This window comes from Bombus pascuorum, chromosome 7 (assembly GCF_905332965.1).
Source record: "Bombus pascuorum chromosome 7, iyBomPasc1.1, whole genome shotgun sequence".
In the NCBI taxonomy this organism is placed as follows: domain Eukaryota; kingdom Metazoa; phylum Arthropoda; class Insecta; order Hymenoptera; family Apidae; genus Bombus; species Bombus pascuorum.
Genome location: NC_083494.1, coordinates 15,435,679 through 15,454,078, shown reverse-complemented (window position 1 = coordinate 15,454,078; position 18,400 = coordinate 15,435,679). Strand labels below are relative to the sequence as shown.

The 18,400-nt window shown below is 37.0% G+C and overlaps 3 protein-coding genes across 4 annotated transcripts in view; 2 read left to right on the top strand and 1 right to left on the bottom strand.

The window, feature by feature from the left end:
- The first annotated feature begins 58 nt into the window (after positions 1–58).
- On the top strand, positions 59–7,678 carry LOC132908590 (ras-related protein Rab-38-like). Its single transcript, XM_060962707.1, has 6 exons — positions 59–1,651; positions 2,990–3,022; positions 4,155–4,251; positions 4,994–5,050; positions 5,388–5,632; positions 6,472–7,678. The coding sequence occupies exons 1-6, from the start codon at positions 1,549–1,551 to the stop codon at positions 6,594–6,596; spliced, it is 660 nt and encodes a 219-aa protein (XP_060818690.1). The 5' UTR covers positions 59–1,548; the 3' UTR covers positions 6,597–7,678.
- Positions 7,332–15,797, bottom strand: LOC132908564 (G-protein coupled receptor moody). Of its 2 annotated transcripts, none has more exons than XM_060962656.1 (9): positions 15,566–15,797; positions 13,676–13,814; positions 13,385–13,525; positions 13,017–13,187; positions 12,250–12,377; positions 12,011–12,164; positions 11,668–11,867; positions 9,756–10,025; positions 7,332–8,370 (listed from the first exon to the last, which is right to left on the bottom strand). In XM_060962656.1, exons 1-8 carry the CDS (start codon positions 15,780–15,782, stop codon positions 9,793–9,795), a joined length of 1,383 nt encoding a protein of 460 aa, XP_060818639.1. In that variant the 5' UTR covers positions 15,783–15,797; the 3' UTR covers positions 7,332–8,370; positions 9,756–9,792. The 2 variants fall into 2 exon arrangements, with proteins under 2 accessions (XP_060818639.1, XP_060818638.1); XM_060962655.1 differs by having other exon boundaries at positions 9,837–10,025.
- The window catches only part of LOC132908558 (G-protein coupled receptor moody), a 29,644-nt gene continuing 24,960 nt past the window's right edge, over positions 13,717–18,400 (top strand). The window contains exon 1 of the mRNA XM_060962640.1: positions 13,717–13,829. The gene's annotated coding sequence lies outside the window, so the exon portion shown is untranslated. The remainder of the gene's footprint in view (positions 13,830–18,400) is intronic.

Below are 18,400 nucleotides of genomic sequence, written 5' to 3'. Positions count from 1 at the left end.
TTTCCAGTATGAACCTGAAAATAGATAGAGTTTTTCTGAATTAACAGCGCGATTTGTCGAGTAACGAAGCGATACCTTGTTTGAAAAATATGTCGATGAAAATACAACGAAGATACGTGCAAGAAAACGCCGATATCGCGATCTTCTTCGAGTACGCATCTACGAGCGCACTTGCGTACCAAAGCAGATTAAACGTTATCAGCCGCTTAGCGATACAGACAACGGATACCATCGAAGCGACGTTAACGTTGCAGTATTACATGTAGCTTTAATATAAATGAGTCGACTTATCCGTGGCAGCACAGAATCGAAGCTGTTCCGAAGCGGCTCGATAAAATCGGCGTGGGCAGCTCGTCCGGCGACAACTGCGTGGTTACTCTCGTAACTCTTGCTAGCAACGTGTCCCACGATTTTTCACGCGACGATCAACGAAGACTGGAAGTCGTAATTTGTTCGATAACGATGGAACAACGATGGAAGATCGCATAGGGAAAGCGCGATAAACCGCATTTCTCAATTTTCGTTGTTCGCGGCTCTGTTCCTTACGATATTTAAATTTAGAGTTGCGCCAGCGGGTGCAAAATACGAAGATTATCTGTACGAATTTCTTATTCACGCTTTATTCTCTTGCATCCTCGTCAAGGAAAAAAGGAAGCTAAACGAATACGAAATACGATGTTGCAGCAATTACCAAAGACATCTGTTGTATCGGTGTGACGTTATAGAATAAGAAGCTTATCGTTATGTGGACATTCCGTAGAAGAGATCCGTTCGACGGCTTCGTGGAGAGACGCGATCGCGAGGGAGCGTGCCAACAGGAGTCGTAAATTCTCGTTACAATTAGATAATCGATGCCACGAAACGATCGATCCCCTATTTTGTTTAGGATAATAGAGGTGATTGAACTGATTATAACACTGACGCAATAGGTTACAATATATACTTTATTCCAACAATTTTGTAAACACAGATACTAAACTCTGTGCGCGTAGATGTAAGTTAAACGGATGACTGACCTAAGGCTGATAAGCTAGTCAAGACATTGACCGGTCAACATATGGAAAACTAGTCAAGAGATGTTGACCGATCTAAGGATGACAAATCGGTGAAGTTCGGTGACGATGCTATCGCAGAGGAAAACTACTGCTGGGTGTTGGTAGTTTGCGAATGGAAAAGACCTTTGAATGTGGGAAAAATTCGACCTTGCCAGTTTTTATCTGACGGAACAATAATCATAGGAACGTCTCGATCGAGGGATGGATTATTAGTATACGTAAAGAGTCATCGGACGTAACAAGGTCCGAACGTTGGGAACGAAGGAAAACCGAGTGTTTACGAGCACAGGAAAAGGCGATAGCGTGCTCGAACACGATAGATTATAAATCGGGAGGCAAGAGACGTCGTGTGTCGACCCCTCGAGCCATCGAGATCGAGCTTCTCGCTTTCGTTCGTTTGTCAGTTTACCAGCCAAGCTAAATACAATCGCCGGTGGGACCATCGGTCGTGCTTTCGTCGATCCGCAACGAGATACACAACCCTGAAGAGAAGATGAGCATACGGAAGCCGAGGAGAGACTCGGACATTCTGCTGTCCAATTTCGGCCACAAAGAGCTGCTCTTCAAGTTCCTCGTAATCGGTGACTATGGTGTTGGTGCGTCTAGGACGTTTTAAAATTCCTTTTTGAAAAATCCGCCGTCGCTTTCCACCCGTTAGTATCATCGTAGTTTTATCGTAGTTTTATTCTAACTCGTCGTGATAATACACGCAATTTGACAGAGACGGTCGAACCTCCGTTTCGTAAGTTCTCGCGTCGTGGAAATTTGCTTATCGGGTCGTCGTGGTACGTGCGATGGTGCTCGCTTTACAACTGATAGTTTTGTATGTAAATTCGAACGATCCAATATCCCATGACATTCGGTGTTTCGAGCTCACCGTAACTCGCATAATCCGATTAAGGAGAAAAGCGAGTGGATAATAGCGAGAAATTAACAATAACAATTACTTCTCGCGTGCTTTGTTCTTGCTCCTTGTCGAGAGAGCCGAAAGTATTTCTGGAATAAAGTTGCTATCTGTTGCGCCAGATTTACAATTCTGACCTACGATTTATCGTTTATGCGAGTAACGATAGCGAGTATATGCAGTGGTAATGGATGTGTATCGTTCTGGATCAGCAGACTCTTTGACTAGAACGTTGTTTAAAGCGAGCGAAACGCTTCAACGTAAAAGTACTCCGCGTCGGTCACGTAAAACGCGTCTCCTCCGCATTTCTATTTTCCGCTTAACAGCGGAAATACATTCGTTTCGTATAAAGTTCTCACATGTATGTTCCGATATATAATTTGAAAATGCTTTATACGATCTAGAAAGGTGTGCAGGAAATTGTTATTACTGGAAAAAATGTTCGATATTAATAAAAAAAAAAAAAAAAAAAAAAGAAAAGAAAAGAAGAGATACTTTTATACGATCAGTAGGAAATGTATTAAGGTATTTTAATACATTTAATGTTAAACGCCAATGTTTCGTAAATGTTGCAGACTATTTCTTCAGGTTTGTTACAACTGCGATGTCTACGAAACGTCGGCTCAAAATGCAACGTACACGATTGCTCCTGAAGAAACAGTAACATGACATTTTATCGTGGAAATTTGAAATGAAAAATGTTTGAAAATATTGGAATTTTATATCGCTGTTGTTTCTTTTCGTGGAAAACCTGTAGTCTTGTAATCTCGCTAGATTAGAATTAAAACCAAAAGGGAACTTAACATAAACCTCAAGTTGAATATAACTTGGATTCAACTTGAACTCAACTTGAACTTTATGTATAAATATGCATGATAAATTTATCTTAGACCTACTTTTTCCGGCATATCATACACAACCTACAAGAATATTCTAATTTTATAAAAATTCTAAAATCGTAATTTTGAATTTATTTTTATTCCTTCGATGATTCTTATTTTTTACTTAAAAATTTATTATTGTTTTTCAGGAAAGACGGCATTGGTTAGAAGATACACAGAAGGTAATATAAATATTAGTACACACATTATTGCATAAAATCTGATTACAGAGAAAATTGTGTACGACTTGCAATTTTCTCTTTCTTTTCTCTCTTCTCAAAGTAAAGGAAACTTTCTTTAAAAACGAGTCAAATGCACACTGTGGGTTTAAGGAGTTCGCTAGATTTCGATCTAAGGAAACTACAAATTTGTTCGATTCATGAACATTTGGAAATAAAATCGTAGGATAGCGGTAATTAAAAAATTTACTAAAATCGCAGGAGGTTCTGATAAATCATTTTAAATATACAAAAACGAGTCAAATGCACACTGTGGGTTTAAGGATTTCGCTAGACTTCGATCTAAGGAAACTACAAATTTGTTCGATTCATGAACATTTGGAAATAAAATCGTAGGATAGCGGTAATTAAAAAATTTACTAAAATTGCAGCAGGTTCTGATAAATTATTTTGAATATACAAAAACGAGTCAAATGCATACTGTGGGTTTAAGGAGTTCGCTAGATTTCGATCTAAGGAAACTACAAATTTGTTCGGTCCATGAACATTTGGAAATGAAATCGTAGGATAGCGGTAATTAAAAAATTTACTAAAATCGCAGGAGGTTCTGATAAATCATTTTAAATACACAAAAACGATGTTTGTATATTCGGTGAATTTAACGTAGAATTATACAAGTCAAAATATAATTATCAAAGTCATTTTTCGTGCTCTTAATCCGCTCTAGTTAAGCTGCGACATTCTGCGGTTCTTCTTCTCATGCTTCTTTGATTCTTCTTCGAATTAATTGCAAAAGAAATATAAAAGAACAATGGGATATGCTCCGTAACGTGTGAAGGTTAACGATGATGTTCGTTATCTTCTCATTATTCTTTCGTATCTCTGTAAATAAGCGTAAATAACGTTCTCATTGAAGTATTCGTTATTTTTAACAAGAAAGAAACGTGTTCCTCTTTAACCGATAATATTGTGAATTGTGCATAAGCTTCGTTATAAGTAATTAGTTGGTTATTAACGATCGAGAATAACGTTGCTCGTTATTATGAAATATCTTCGATTTCTTCTGCTTTGGCTTAATACGTAGATTGATACGTCAGTATTCTTCAATGATTGATCGATGTTTCTCTTTTTTCAGGAAAGTTTACGTCCAATTATAAGATTACCATAGGCGCCGATTTCGCAATAAAGGCAGTCGACTGGGACCAGTTTACTAAAATTAACTTACAATTATGGTATTGCTTTATCAGTTTGTTTGCCTGCTAGTTATTCCGCGTGTTAATTCGGTAGAATTATCGAAATCGTATTGCATGAAAACACACGAGAAATATATATTCGATATTTCGTTAGTCAAAGTTAAATCATCGTGTATCAGAATTAGTCCTGTTACGATTCAATTTTTTCCTCGTTCGAGAAAGAAAATTAGTTTTCTATTAATTAATACTAACATAAGTTGCTATATATTTTTTAATAATTTTGTACAGATGTTAATTTGGTTCAATTTTTTCCTCGTCCGAGAAAGAAAATTAGTTTTCTATTAATTACTACTAACATAAATTGCTATATATTTTTTAATAATTTTGTAAAGATGTTAATTTGGTTCAATTTTTTCCTCGTCCAAGAAAGAAAATTAGTTCTCTATTAATTACTACTAACATAAATTCCTATATATTTTTTAATAATTTTGTAAAGAAGATACGTTGTATTACAAGTGGAGACCAATTTTACCAATATTTATCGTTAATTAGTAACTTGTAAAAATACAACGACGTGATACGATACTTTTACGATAATTTTGTGGTTGTTCATTAATCGGAAGAAAATCGAGGGAAAGAAACACGACGAATTTCGAATAATCGGTATTTAAAAACGAGGTTTCTAACCTAGTAATCGAGAGACATAAAATTCTACAGATAAATATAATTACTATCTCGATACAGAAAACATATCGTTACCATCGTTGATTTCTATTTCTAGGGATGTCGCTGGCCACGAAAGGTTTGGATACATGACCAGAGTTTATTACAAATATGCGTAAGTAATTACCGTAATTATTGGAAATTACAAGCACGTAATTCTCTAACAAAATTATTCATCGAAAGTGCAACGATAATTTCTTTTCTTACTATGTTTATTGCTATATATTCATATGATAAAATTACACGGATAAAAACATTTTTAAAAAACTATTACCCTAACAACGTCTAGTTCTAACAGAAGATGAGAAAAATTTTGTCGGAGGGTTAATTAAATTTTGTCGCAGCATCTGAAGATTTATTTTTAAACGTTGATCCGATTAGGCTATGCGAGCTATTTTTAGGCCGATAAAATCATACGACAATGCTGTGACAATTTTGCGTTTAATTTCCAGAGTAGCTGCAGCTTTGGTATTCGATATTTCGCGGATAGCCACGTTTCAGTCGATCAAAAAATGGTTGTGCGACCTGCGGGAGAAGGTCACGCTCCCGGATGGTTCGGAGATTCCAGTCGTCCTCTTGGCGAATAAATGCGACATTCCTTGCCCGGTGGTACCCACCGAACAAATTGCCAAGTTCTGCAAAGAGAACAACATTGGTGCCTGGTATGTAACGTCTGCCAAAGAAAATACGAACATTGGTAAGTACGCGACGAATTCTGAATTTCTATTCATTCGTGAGAAATCTGAAAGCGCAAGATCTCGCGAGACGTTCAAAGATACCCGGAGCATCTCCCGATACACGAACGAGGCATGCTCGTTAATTGGTAGACGAGAATAAACCTCTGTTCCGTTCCATAGACTCGGTCAATTTCATTTTCGCTTACTTTATTTTATTTTGTATTTTATGAAACTAGGAAACCGCACGAACAACCGCGGTTTCATAATTAAACGGAGATGCAACGCATCGCGCGATTATTAAACAAACCGGCAATTACTCGTTGCTTCGTTGCTGTACGATTGCTGAGATTAGAAAGGTGGATCGATATGGCAGAGATAGGGAACGAGGAAGGAAAAGACCGGCCGAGGAAATTGGAAAAGATGGAAAGGGAAAGAGAGGCAGGAATCTAGACAAGTAGATAAATTAGGCGTTTGCCTGTTTAGGTAAAGATCGATGATTCGTAAGATTGATCATCGCGAAGATGCAGCAGATGATGGACGCGTGTAATAGTTGAGAGTCGGATGGCAGACGGTAGATACGTGGTAGTAAAATAATGGTAAAATTAGGCGATGCGAGCGAGTGGATGGACGCGCGTGGGTGTTTGCGTGTGTGTGGGATGTTCAAGCGAGAGTAGCGAGGCGATAGGGAGAATAATTGTAAATGGAATTCCTGTCACGGCAGGCAGGCTAAAAATAAATTGTACTGCCTAACAATTACTATTTAACAATTGCCATGTTGCTCGTCGTACTATAAATTGCTTATTTTAAATTTTATTAAATCGTAATATTTTACCAGCCTAATTTCGTATCTGTGTTTCAGACGTGGCGATGCGTTATCTCGTGGAGAACGTGCTGAAGACCAGAATCGACGTTGATATTCGCGACTCCATACAATTGCGAGATAAATCTAAGATTCGAGAAAGGAGCGAATGTTGCAAAATATAATCGCGCGATTATAGTTTGCGTGTTTATTGCGCCACGATGATGCACGTTCAAGAGACTCGATTTTTCTATACGATTTTAATTTATCCGCGATGCGTGTGCTTTGATACGTTTGTAACGATTAATCGTGATTCGTAGGTGCATGTCAATGGACGTTGACATGTTACAGATCGGCATAATAATCCGAAAGTTTTAAAATGCTGCAGCGAAATTAAACATATTTGTTTGAAAATACACGTACGATGAATTTCTAGGGCGACAAAGTTTTTTTTTATCTCGTGTAATAACTTACAGGTAAATAATCCTGACCACCCTGACCAAGAAGGTAAATAATCCTGAAGAGATTACCGATTTTTTACACGTCGGATAATAGTCTTATTTGCATTTTTTACACGTCGGATAATAGTCTTATTTGCATTTTTACACGTCGGATAATAGTCTTATTTGCATTTTTACACGTCGGATAATAGTCTTATGCACAACGATGTGAATGTTCGTAAATATGTATCGCGGAGAGAAATTACGAATATTTATTTTAGTTTATTTTAATATTACTATTTTAATATTACTATCGAGCGGATAATTTTATAAAGCTCGACTTTTTATATTTCTTCGTATTTATCGTTACACCTATTGTTAGATAATAATTGCGCATTTTATAAAAATCTAAAACAAATAGTTTTATTTAAGCGTTTTTCTGTACGAAATCACACATCAAGGGATAAAAACAACGGGGAATCGTTTAAATCGATAGATTCGTTTAATTTGTACTTTGATAACTCTTTAACATTATTTGCGTTCGTAGATCAACCAAGAGAAATATTATAAATAAATACGAATTCTCATTGTATTTTTACATTGTGGTAACAAGAATTAACACGTAACATCTATGTACAAACATATTCACGTGTTACCTTTGGTAAATATTCGACACTCGTTGCAGTGTGCTATAAAATTAAATATACTTGGTATTCGTTGCCAAGTTTTACAATATGCAATTTGTCGGTCGACAAATAACGTATCATTTATTATACGATAGTGGCCACGTTTTGCTATTAACTAATCTAAATAAATCTAACAACAGCTCTGCTGTGTGTCTTTAGTTTTCCTCTATTCTCTTAAACCTCTAAATAATTATGTATACCGTTCGCAGATCTCTATTTACATTCTCTTCTCTTTCAACGACCATTTTCTTTCTTTTTTCTTCTTCTATAGTTTACTTATATACTTAATCGTAGTAAATACAAGTGTATCATAGCATTTCAGACGCGAAATTCATTTTAGTCATGGACAAAGATCGCAGTTACGATATTGTACAAACGTATGCACTGTTCGTTTTTGCTTTCGACTTGTAGCTTTGTTCTTCGATAAAAATGAGCAACAATTCGATCGTTCGACTAGTCTGTATAAGATCTGCTCGAAATATTTATCTTTGTTTTTTAAATTCAGACTTACGTTACGCACTGAGTATAGTTTCTCACTGTTTTCGATCAGCAAGTTAATCGAGTTTCTACCGTATGTGTTTCCATGAATCTTCTCTATCGTTTCCATGCTTTTCGATCTTCCATTCAAATGGATAATAAAAATTCCTGTTACAAAACACTCTGAATACTGACATTTTGTCCTCAAAGGTCGATTAACATTCTTTATACGTTTCGCCTTCTCTGGCCAGTTTAATCGCAAAATCAAGCTTATTCCTCGAAATGCGAGTTTCTCACTGGATTCATAGCAATGGAGACTGTCGACACCATCGTCTTACTGAAGTCCTTCGAATAATCTGAAAAAAGAAACATGGTACGAATGCGAATCAATTCGTAATGCTGGTTCTCTTTCGAACGCGTGCTTCGACAAACGATGTTGTGTCGTCTAGCAGCAAGCAGAAAGCTGTTAATGAAGACAATGAAGTTTCTACTCTGCTGTGATTCAAAGAGTTTAGATTTAGGACAGAAATGTTAACAAACTACTAAAATATTTGTTAAATCTACGGAATTAATTGGCGAATGTATTTTTTATTTTTACGTAAATTCGAGAAAATTGTTAATGAAGATAATAAGGTTTCTACTCTGTTGGAATTCAAAGAGTTTACATTTAGGACAGGAATGTTAACAAGCTACCAAAATATTTGTTAAATCTACGGAATTAATTGGCGAATGTATTTTTTATTTTTACGTAAATTCGAGAAAATTGTTAATGAAGATAATAAGGTTTCTACTCTGCTGGAATTCAAAGAGTTTACATTTAGAACAGAAATGTTAACAGGCTACCAAAATATTCGCTAAATCTACAGAATTAATTGGCGAATGTATTTCTTATTTCTATGTAAATTCGAGAAAACTGTTAATGAAGATAATGAAGTTTCTACTCTGCTGCGATTCAAAGAGTTTACATTTAGGACAGAAATGTTAACAAGCTACCAAGATATTTGCTAAATCTACGGAATTGATGGCGAATATATTTTTTATTTTTATGTAAATTCGAGAAAGCTGTTAATGAAGATAATAAAGTTTCTATTCTACTGCGATTCAAAGAGTTTAGATTTAGGATAGAAATGTTAACAAGCTACCAAAATATTCGCTAAATCTACGGAATTAATGGCGAATAGTATATTTTCTAATATGTTAATCTTCCACGTTTCTATACTTTACTTCACCTACCGATTACTGTCAAATTTATTTCGTAGTTTTACGTACGTTACGACGTACCAACTCTACTTATGCAAGCTGTTAGTTGATATTTTCCTAAATAACAAGTTATCACAGATATAAAGAAGATATTAGGGTTCTTTCAGCGTGAACAAAGAGAATTCAAAGTTAAATAGAATTCTATTATACAAAGAGTTTTTGTAATTGTTTGGAAGAGATCGGTTGGCTTTAAAAATTCTAGCAATTTTAGATCGCTCGATTAAAATTTCCAAAGTAATTTTTTTACAGAAGTGGAATCGATATTAAAGCGTAATTATTAGCGACAGAAACTTAATTGTCACGATATAAAACAAAATAAAATGTAGCAGACATTTTTCCTCCTGTTAATATTTAGCGGTCGTGCGAAGCGAAGATGAGATGACAAAGATGACAAAATACGAGATGAAAAATGAAAGACGTGTGCATGCACGCGTGACCAATTGCGATCTTAGAAAGCAGCGAATTTGTGCCCTTGACTTACGAAGTGAGCGAAGTGTGGTCGCTTAGCTCGCGTTCGGTCAGAGCTTGGTGAGCGTTACCACGCGACGGTGCTCGAAGTTACCTTGGCCGTAGTCCTGCTGTTGATGATGACCAGGTGCGCTGCTCCCATAGGGTGACAGACTCGCCCTTATCCGCGAACATCCTATCACGCCAGCGTACGCTTGCCTGTATTGCTTGTTCATGATCACGTAAATGATCGGGTTCACGCAGGAGGCAAAGTAGAGGAGCAGGTAGCCCAAAACGTGAAATTCTATGGCAAGAAACAGGACGTAACGTACAATGGTTTACGGACGATTGCGCTTTGTTGCCAGGTTTTTTTTTTTTTTCTTAATTTTATTTTGGTTATTTTACAATTTGTCCTTATGGACATTTGGTAAAGTGTTATATCTTGTTGGTGAAGAAAAAAAATAAAAATAAAAAATAAATATAGCATGTGGGCGGCTACCCCCAGCGGGGTGCCAGCTTCGTTTTTTCTAAGTTATATCTTTTATGATTGTTGCCAGGTGAAAAAACAAATTGCAAATCGTTGTAATTAAATCATCTCGTAATAAGCTCGAAAGAATCCACGAACTGCAGACAGTTTCTACGACGTATAGAGCTTATCCCTCGGACTAATCCCAAAATATCGTCCCAGAGGTGTCTTTCTCTTACGAACATGTCCTTTGCAACAATTTTGCATCTTTGTACGAACGTGAAACCTAATTTACTGTCAAATGTTGCGCTGTTTATCTTAATAGGATAAAATGGATCATATATAATTCGATAAAATAATATAGAAGAAATATAATGTCACGTTTTAAACCGACGTAATCTAAAACGTTTATTCGAAACCGTGTTTACGGTATTTGAAGCGAGAGGCGGTTAGAAGCTATATCTTGCGAAAACTCATCTAACTATGTTTTTATATTATGTTTTTATAACGATATTATGACGATTTAAATCGTAAACAAAGTCGGCAGTTGAACAAGCGTTGGGGACCTTTCCAAACATTTCCAAAGGAAGACCCCGACGTTTCTTCATCTCCGACGGATATAGATGTAGCGACTCAGAGAAGTCAGCATGAGTATGAGTTTGAGTTTGAATTTGAGTTTGAGAATATTTACCGTTTGGTTAATATATTACACTACTCATACTCATATTCATTAACCGAATAAATTAATTAGCGTTTGTCTATCAAACAGCCAGTTGTCGTTTTGTCTACCGAAGAATCAGCGCCTGTCAACCGAAGAATTTATATCCGTCAGTCAATCGTCAATATCGAAATCGAGTAAGATTTCAATAAACCATTTTATATTGATAATCTACTCTCGAACAACTTTAATCCTCTCCCGTGCCAGTATTCCCGCACATAGCAAGTTGGTCAAAAGTGTAGCTTATCGCCAGTCGCATTAAACGTCGGTTGACGCTACCTTCTCGTCGGCTACTAAATAGAACGTTACAAAAATATCGGTCGTTCGGAGAGTTTGTTCCGATTTTGAAGCAGCTTGACGGAACAATAAATTTTGCTTAGTACCTCTCCACCGGGCAAATTGTTTTCAAGCTGAGAAACGTCGCTAGAAGTATCTTTAAATAGGCTCGTTGATTTTTAATAAAATATTGGAATATTAGCTGAAACCATACAGAATGAGAAATTCCATGCGTCGTAGCAGGCAATCGAAGAATAAGTCTGCTCGATTGTCGTGATAAAGGCACGTGTTCGATAGAGTGGGAGGATACCATGCAGTTGACCAAGTTTAAGGAACGATGGCTATCGATTTTATTATTTTTCATATCCTGAAGGTAGAACAACTTTACTAATGGCTCTACGCTGGTCTAGAGGTTTTATATCAATACACAGTCGTTAGTACGTTAATGTATTGATGGTAAATAGGTAGATTCGTGAGACGTATTACCTGGATATCTAACTTCGGCGTCGGCGACTTTAACGATGGTAATCGGAAGGTAACAGGCAACGAAACTGAGGAAAATGGCTAGTACCATTTTTGTGATTCGCCATTCGCTACGTCTCTGTTTGATCTCTCTGGTATCCCTACCGGGTGTATGCGGCGATTTTATCGTCGGAGACGCGTGCTTTCGCATTCTTGTCTCGGATCTACGAACCAGGAGAGATATTTCAACGTACATCTCTATATATTTCGAGCATTTGCGATACGAATCGAAGCATCGAGAACGTATGAGATATTTTTGAAAATACTTTCTTAATTTATAAACACAGAAGCAAATTAAGTTGTTTACCTGTGTACGACCCAGAATATCTTAGTGTAACATCCAACGATTATCACGCAGGGTATCAAAAAACCCACCACGAAAAGAAAGGTTTTCGACGAGTAGCCTTTGCTGTCCTTTACGATGGAGCAAGTTTCTAAATTCGGATCATAGTCGATTCTACCTGAAACGTAAAAGACCAAATAACAGAAAATAAAACTCTGCTGCTGTACAACTTGGCGCGAACCGTGATGTATTTTATGTCTTACCCCAAACTCCTAAGAGGGTGGGCACCTGCATCCCATAAGAGAACAACCAACAGAATACGATCATAAAAGCGATCCAATATTTCTTGTAAACTTTGCTGTACAATCCGTGATGGGCTATCATGATGTATCTAAAATTATCGTAATATCGTAATTGATCTTGCGAGATAAATTTTTTCACGAAAAGGTTCTCCATTACAAATTCTTCTCCCAGTGAAAGTAAAGCCGGAGATTCACCGGAAGATCAGGCTGCAAGCTTTGCCATGTTGTACTATGCCGTAGAATTTATACGATATTTTTTATTTATATAATCATTGTGCAAAAATGTCTAACTAGATCATTTTTTCGCTTTATATTCGATGGCAAAAAGAATTTAAAATACGAGTGAAACACGTAAAAGAAGATTGTACGATACATAAAGACTTATACATAAAAAGGTTCTTAAAATATCGCTCCTGGGATTTAAAGTGAGAAACTTCTTTGAGCAGAAACTTTCGTGCGCCACTGTATCTTCTATATATACATATATTTTGAGCTGAAATTTTGCCACTAGAATCGTGATACCCGTTGTCTCCTCGCTATGGTAATGAAATTTTCATTTCAGGATGCTTTGTATAAAACGCGCAATATGGCTACTAATAAAAATGTTCTATGGTAAGCATACGAATACTTCCGTATGTATCGCAGCAAATATTTGTAAGGTTAGCGCAACGTAGCGTAGCTTGGCTTATCTTTCAGCTGAACCATCGGCTAAAGTACATAATACATACCTGTTGATAGTAATAGCTGCAACAGAGAGGAGACTCACGCCAACGTTTCCATACCTCAAGAAAGGCACGAGAACGCAGAGAAACCGTATATTTACCCAACTTGCATCGATGAATCTGATGGAATCGAACGGAAGTACGAGAAGGCAGAATACGAAGTCTGCCACGCAGAGGCTAGAAGAATCAATGAAATTCGAATTTATTGCCATGCGTTGATTTTAAAGCGAAAAAGCAACGAGTTTTTCGATCACACACCTCCTTCTCGAATCTTGACTTTGTTCGTAGATAGCGAAATGATATTTGTATCTTAATCATGATCTAATTACGATTTAATTACGACTTTCAAAATGTAATTCTGTTTGTTTGTATACCTTATAATGAAGGCTGCAGCTACGTTGCGAACTTTGGGATACTTGCACAAGGCAATGATCGTCAGTAAATTTCCAGCGAGTCCAGTGATCATAATCAGTATCGCGACCACAGCTGCGAACGTCTGCAGCGGTTTAGGGAATCTGCACGTAAAAACGATATAATTTGAAACTTCGCTATTTTCAAATAGAGCGTCCTTCTTTATTAGCATCCTTTTATCGATCAATTTTTCGTACGTTCAAGAAATGTTGATTTCTACTTTTACGAGTATCGATAACATCCGTCGTAATTACCTCGATACCTCGCCGTCGATTATCGTACTTTCCGTGTTATTCTCCGAAGCGCGTAACAACCATGTGGCCAAGTTATCCATTTTGAAAGGAATTTCGTCTGGTTTCCTGCGGTTCACTCGATTCTGACCACCTCCGAGGCCTGAAAGCAGCAGCGGTAAATAAAATAAGGCTTAAGACTTCTAATTAATAATAAGTCTTATAATTTTAAATAATTCCACGTAGATATAATGTTCTGTGATAAACGATAGTGGAGACTAATATCGTTATATTAGTCAGTTAGCTGTTGCGATCTCTTTGAAGAGCGTGTACCTAAAATGCGTGGCGAAAAGTAAACGATGAAGAGTATACTCGTCAAGCACGGAGAATACGTGGTTGTTAGAACATGGAATTGAGTTGTAAACGAGATGACTGTTTTATCTTCTAATTTTATTACCGACAGGGCTCGTCGTGACACAAAATATTCGCATTTCTTCGCGACGAGTATACTCGTCAGAAACAGCTAACTGGTTGATACGAGAAGATCAACAACGCGAAACGAATACTGCTCTGCGTTTAATATCGCTGCTTGTAACAAGTATCGAAGTAACAATATTATTAGAACGATTCAACAACATTTAATATCAGATCGTCGCGAGTAATAAATATCGACATGCGACAAGGTCTTGTTTCGGTCATTTTTCAGTTATGTAACATTCCAGATATATTTCGTTCGATCTGTTATTCCTTTCGTTAGTTTGCTAACGTTCTACTGATTTTTAACGCAATTACGTTCGATTTGTCTCTCGCGCGTAACGCGTATACATAGATTTTTCTAAAAAACGAAGAACAATTCCGAAATGGATAAGACGCTGGACTTTTATTCTAATAATTTAAATTATATTTTTAAACTGATAATAAGTCTAAATTTAAATCGATTAAATTAAAATCCGAGACAAAGAACTCGTAAAACTACGAACAAATACACGTAGAGTGAGTGTAAACAATATTCATAGAGTAGCCGATCTAACAGAAACTTTCTCGAGCTTAGTCTATGATCTGGAACATCTTAACAAACGAAAAATTGTGTACATCTTCTTAGAGATGTCCAGAATTTCATAAAGCAGAAAAATGATTTTCCGATGTTAAAATAAAACGTTCGAACTCGACTGGTCTAATTAAAATGATTTAGGAGTAGCCCCAGTCTATGTGTAATTAGTTTATACATTCGTAAATAATTATATCGTGAATTATAAATATTCGAGACTGTGTTTCCTCTCGTACAATCGTATCTCAGAAAAATCGTAAAGTTAGTCAATGGAACTCGGAAGTTGTGTCACGAAACGTATCAAGAATGATAACAATAGTGAAAAGATAAGAGACATTTGTAATACATTTGTTCATTGAATTTTACAGGCCTGTGAATTTACGCGTTATAAACACAGGGCGACGTGAATTCCCACGAAGAGGAAACCGCGACCTAAACTTGCAGAGTGATGCATTATGCGTGACGTAAAGAGGAAGTTGGGTCGTTGCTTTAAAACAATCTAAACCGAATCGAAACATATTCAATGAAACAGTCTCATTCGATCTGGAATTACTTACGCAACTGTAGCGTTGGAAATTGTTCGATCGATCAATAATTTTAGGCGTCGTAAAACTTCCAAATAAAACTGTCGTCGTGATTTGCACGCCATCGATCGTCTAAACGCTGCAAATCTTGTAAAGAGAACAAAAAAAAAAAAAAAACAAAACAGAAACAAATCGTTGTAAGAACAACAAGATTTTGCTACGAAAAATATTTATCTCGCGCGTAGTTTGATCTATCACGAAAGTTCGAAATATACGCTACATGACGAATATAGATAATAATAGAAGAATAACTATATCAAATAAACAAATATACATATTTACACTGGGTTAAACGATAAATTTGAAATATGAAAGTTACAGTGGAACGACGAATATCAATACGATCAAGCTGAATCGCTAAGGAATACTGATTAAGACAAGAGATATGAAATTTACGTGTATGTAAATGTTGATATTTCTTATCGGTGGATGATGCTACAATGATGTAATATAATACGATACAGAGTATTATTCTGAATTTAGTATGGCTTCTACTCATCCGATAATTACGTACTTTTAAGCTAACTTGGTAAACACGAGTCGATTCATCGTCTGGACGATAATTCCTCTATTTTAGTCTTCGTTCTGTCAAAAATAAATCGTATCGTTCTCATATTCGCGACCGTTAAATCTCCAACTGAAATCGATTCGTCTTTGACTAGCAATTCTTCATTTTATTTAATTTGCTAGTCAAATCAATTTTATTTTAATTCTTCGATGTTTCCTGATTTATGAATCGAGTCGATCGACAAACTAACCTCGCTGCGTTCTCTCGGTCATTATCGACCCGATCGTATTTTTCTCGTGTCGAACGGCATCTCGCGTTTGAATGCAATACGAAAGAATACTGTTACCGGCACACGTGCACTTTTCATTCCAATTTTACTACAAAACATCTCCGAAACATCAGAAGCATTTTCGTTTGTCGATATAAGCGCGTAAGACCGAAGCGTAGAAAATCAACGGCGATAGCGCGATCAAGTTTTGTTAAATGTTTTTCCCTTTTGTTTCCAACGACGGTAAATTATTCTTCGACGATCGTCAGGATAAAAGAACTCTGGTATTTCTAGAGTTAATCGTTACGGATAATCTGCGATCGTTTAGAAAGCTGTATGATACAAATGGAAGGAACGTCGAATGATAAAACGTGACCGAAGAACTGTGTTATTATTTATGGGCAGACTGGAAGATTGTCTTTATCCGACGGAAGTAGGTCATCTGGAGGATTTACGAAGGACGATATAAGACGATTGCGAACAGCGTCATCCTAATTAATTCTTTCCTCTACGAGCGATTATTAACGTTAAACGAGAAACGTTATATCCAAATTGCATCAAAATTATGAATTATTCATATCGACGAGGAATTTCTACAATATGATATTTATCTTCAACACGTTATAAGTGACGTATGAAAGGTTCGTATCTCACCGCAATACACGTTTTCCTGGTATATCTTCTTTCTTATCTATTTATCCTCGTTTGTCATTTGCGGTCTGTAATTCGACTTATAATAATTTATATTCACTGTAAGGTCGTTTTTATCGTATCCTGTTATGTTCGATGTGCTGCGTGGCGTTTCACTGCGAAGATTCGTTCTATGATTTAACGCGAACTGGATGAGCGTTCCACCAATCGTTCGATATATTTGTAATTTATTTTTTCCGACAATGAACGCTCCATACAAAAAAGAAAAAGACATTTTTCGGAAGAAAAATATCGTCGACGATAATCCACAATTTTTGTAAAGTTCTCGATGATGTCAGGCAGGTGTACGTGATTAGTCTTTGTCATAGACTTGTCAAAAGACGAGTGATTTACTTACTGGAATTCATCGTTGCAAGAATACGATGTGAAGGATTTGAATTGGAATTTAGAATTAGAATTAGAATTAGAATTGGGATTAGAATCAGAATTAGAATAGTTTCGAAGGAAACGACAGAGATATCGATAAATAAGCTATACGATGTGTTCAAGCTACGCTGGATTTAGTAAACTAGGGTCAAGCTGCGGTGCATTAACCTCCATTGAGATTAATTAAGGGAAATTAACGGACACCCGGTACTAGGCGTCCCCCGTAACAAAAAACTCGTCAAAACTGATGGCAGACATGGGAACCGACGGGTGATGTCGTTGTCTCGTTGTCGTATCTCCTCTCTCCACACTGAACCTTTTGTTATCTCTTTGTGCTGGTTACGATCGACTAAATACATCGATTTCGGGCCACAGTCTACTCTATCCGGGCAGTAACATTTTTATTCAAACGTGTCTTTTCGAGCGATGTGTCAGATCGCCGAAGATCAGAAAACGAGGGTCTTTTTTCGCGGAAGCGAACGCTCTTCAAAATTCGTTCTTACATTTGACCGACGATGGTCGGAAATGTAGAAATCTGCGTAAAATCGCGATCGTACGGAGCGACAAGCAGGCGGTAAATCGCAAATGCCAATTTTTCCGCTCGTCGCTCTCTGTAGGACGATATAGAAAAATAAAAAATTATCCAAATCCATGTCAATACTCGCACTCGCCACTCAAAGTAGCTTGAGAGTATGAAATTTGATAAAAGATATATTCGGTCATCCAGTAGACCGAAATTTTACTTTTTAAAAAAGTTATTTATTACAAAAGTCTTACGACAACTTTCATTTGCAACGTTTCAAAATGTACGAATTTCATCGTTGAATTTTATTCTTCGCAAGACTGCACCATCTAGGGGTTGATCTTTGGAAAAAATTTGCCTCGCTTCTCGAATACTTTCGTAGTTGCAAACGAGCGCGTAAAGCTGACTGACGCGTTGTTGCGTCACGTCGAAAGGGGAAATCGCTTCTTCTTCTCAGCCTCATCTGTTAGATATTCCGCGCGTAGAGAAACTTGGCGTTGTCGTCGCGTTCCCAGGCTACCGGACGGTCGATGGTATTTCTCGTGTTTCAGCGTGGTATACCTTGACGCGTGACAAAACCGCGTAGAAGACGACACGTCCCTCGTCTTCCATAGAATCCGACTGGCGATCGACTGACGTCACCGAATGATTTCCGAGTTAATCACGCGGCGAATGGCAATGAATGAGTCAAGTTGAGTCACGGTGAAAGTATCTAGAGGTGTCAAGAGGCCGACGAGTCGC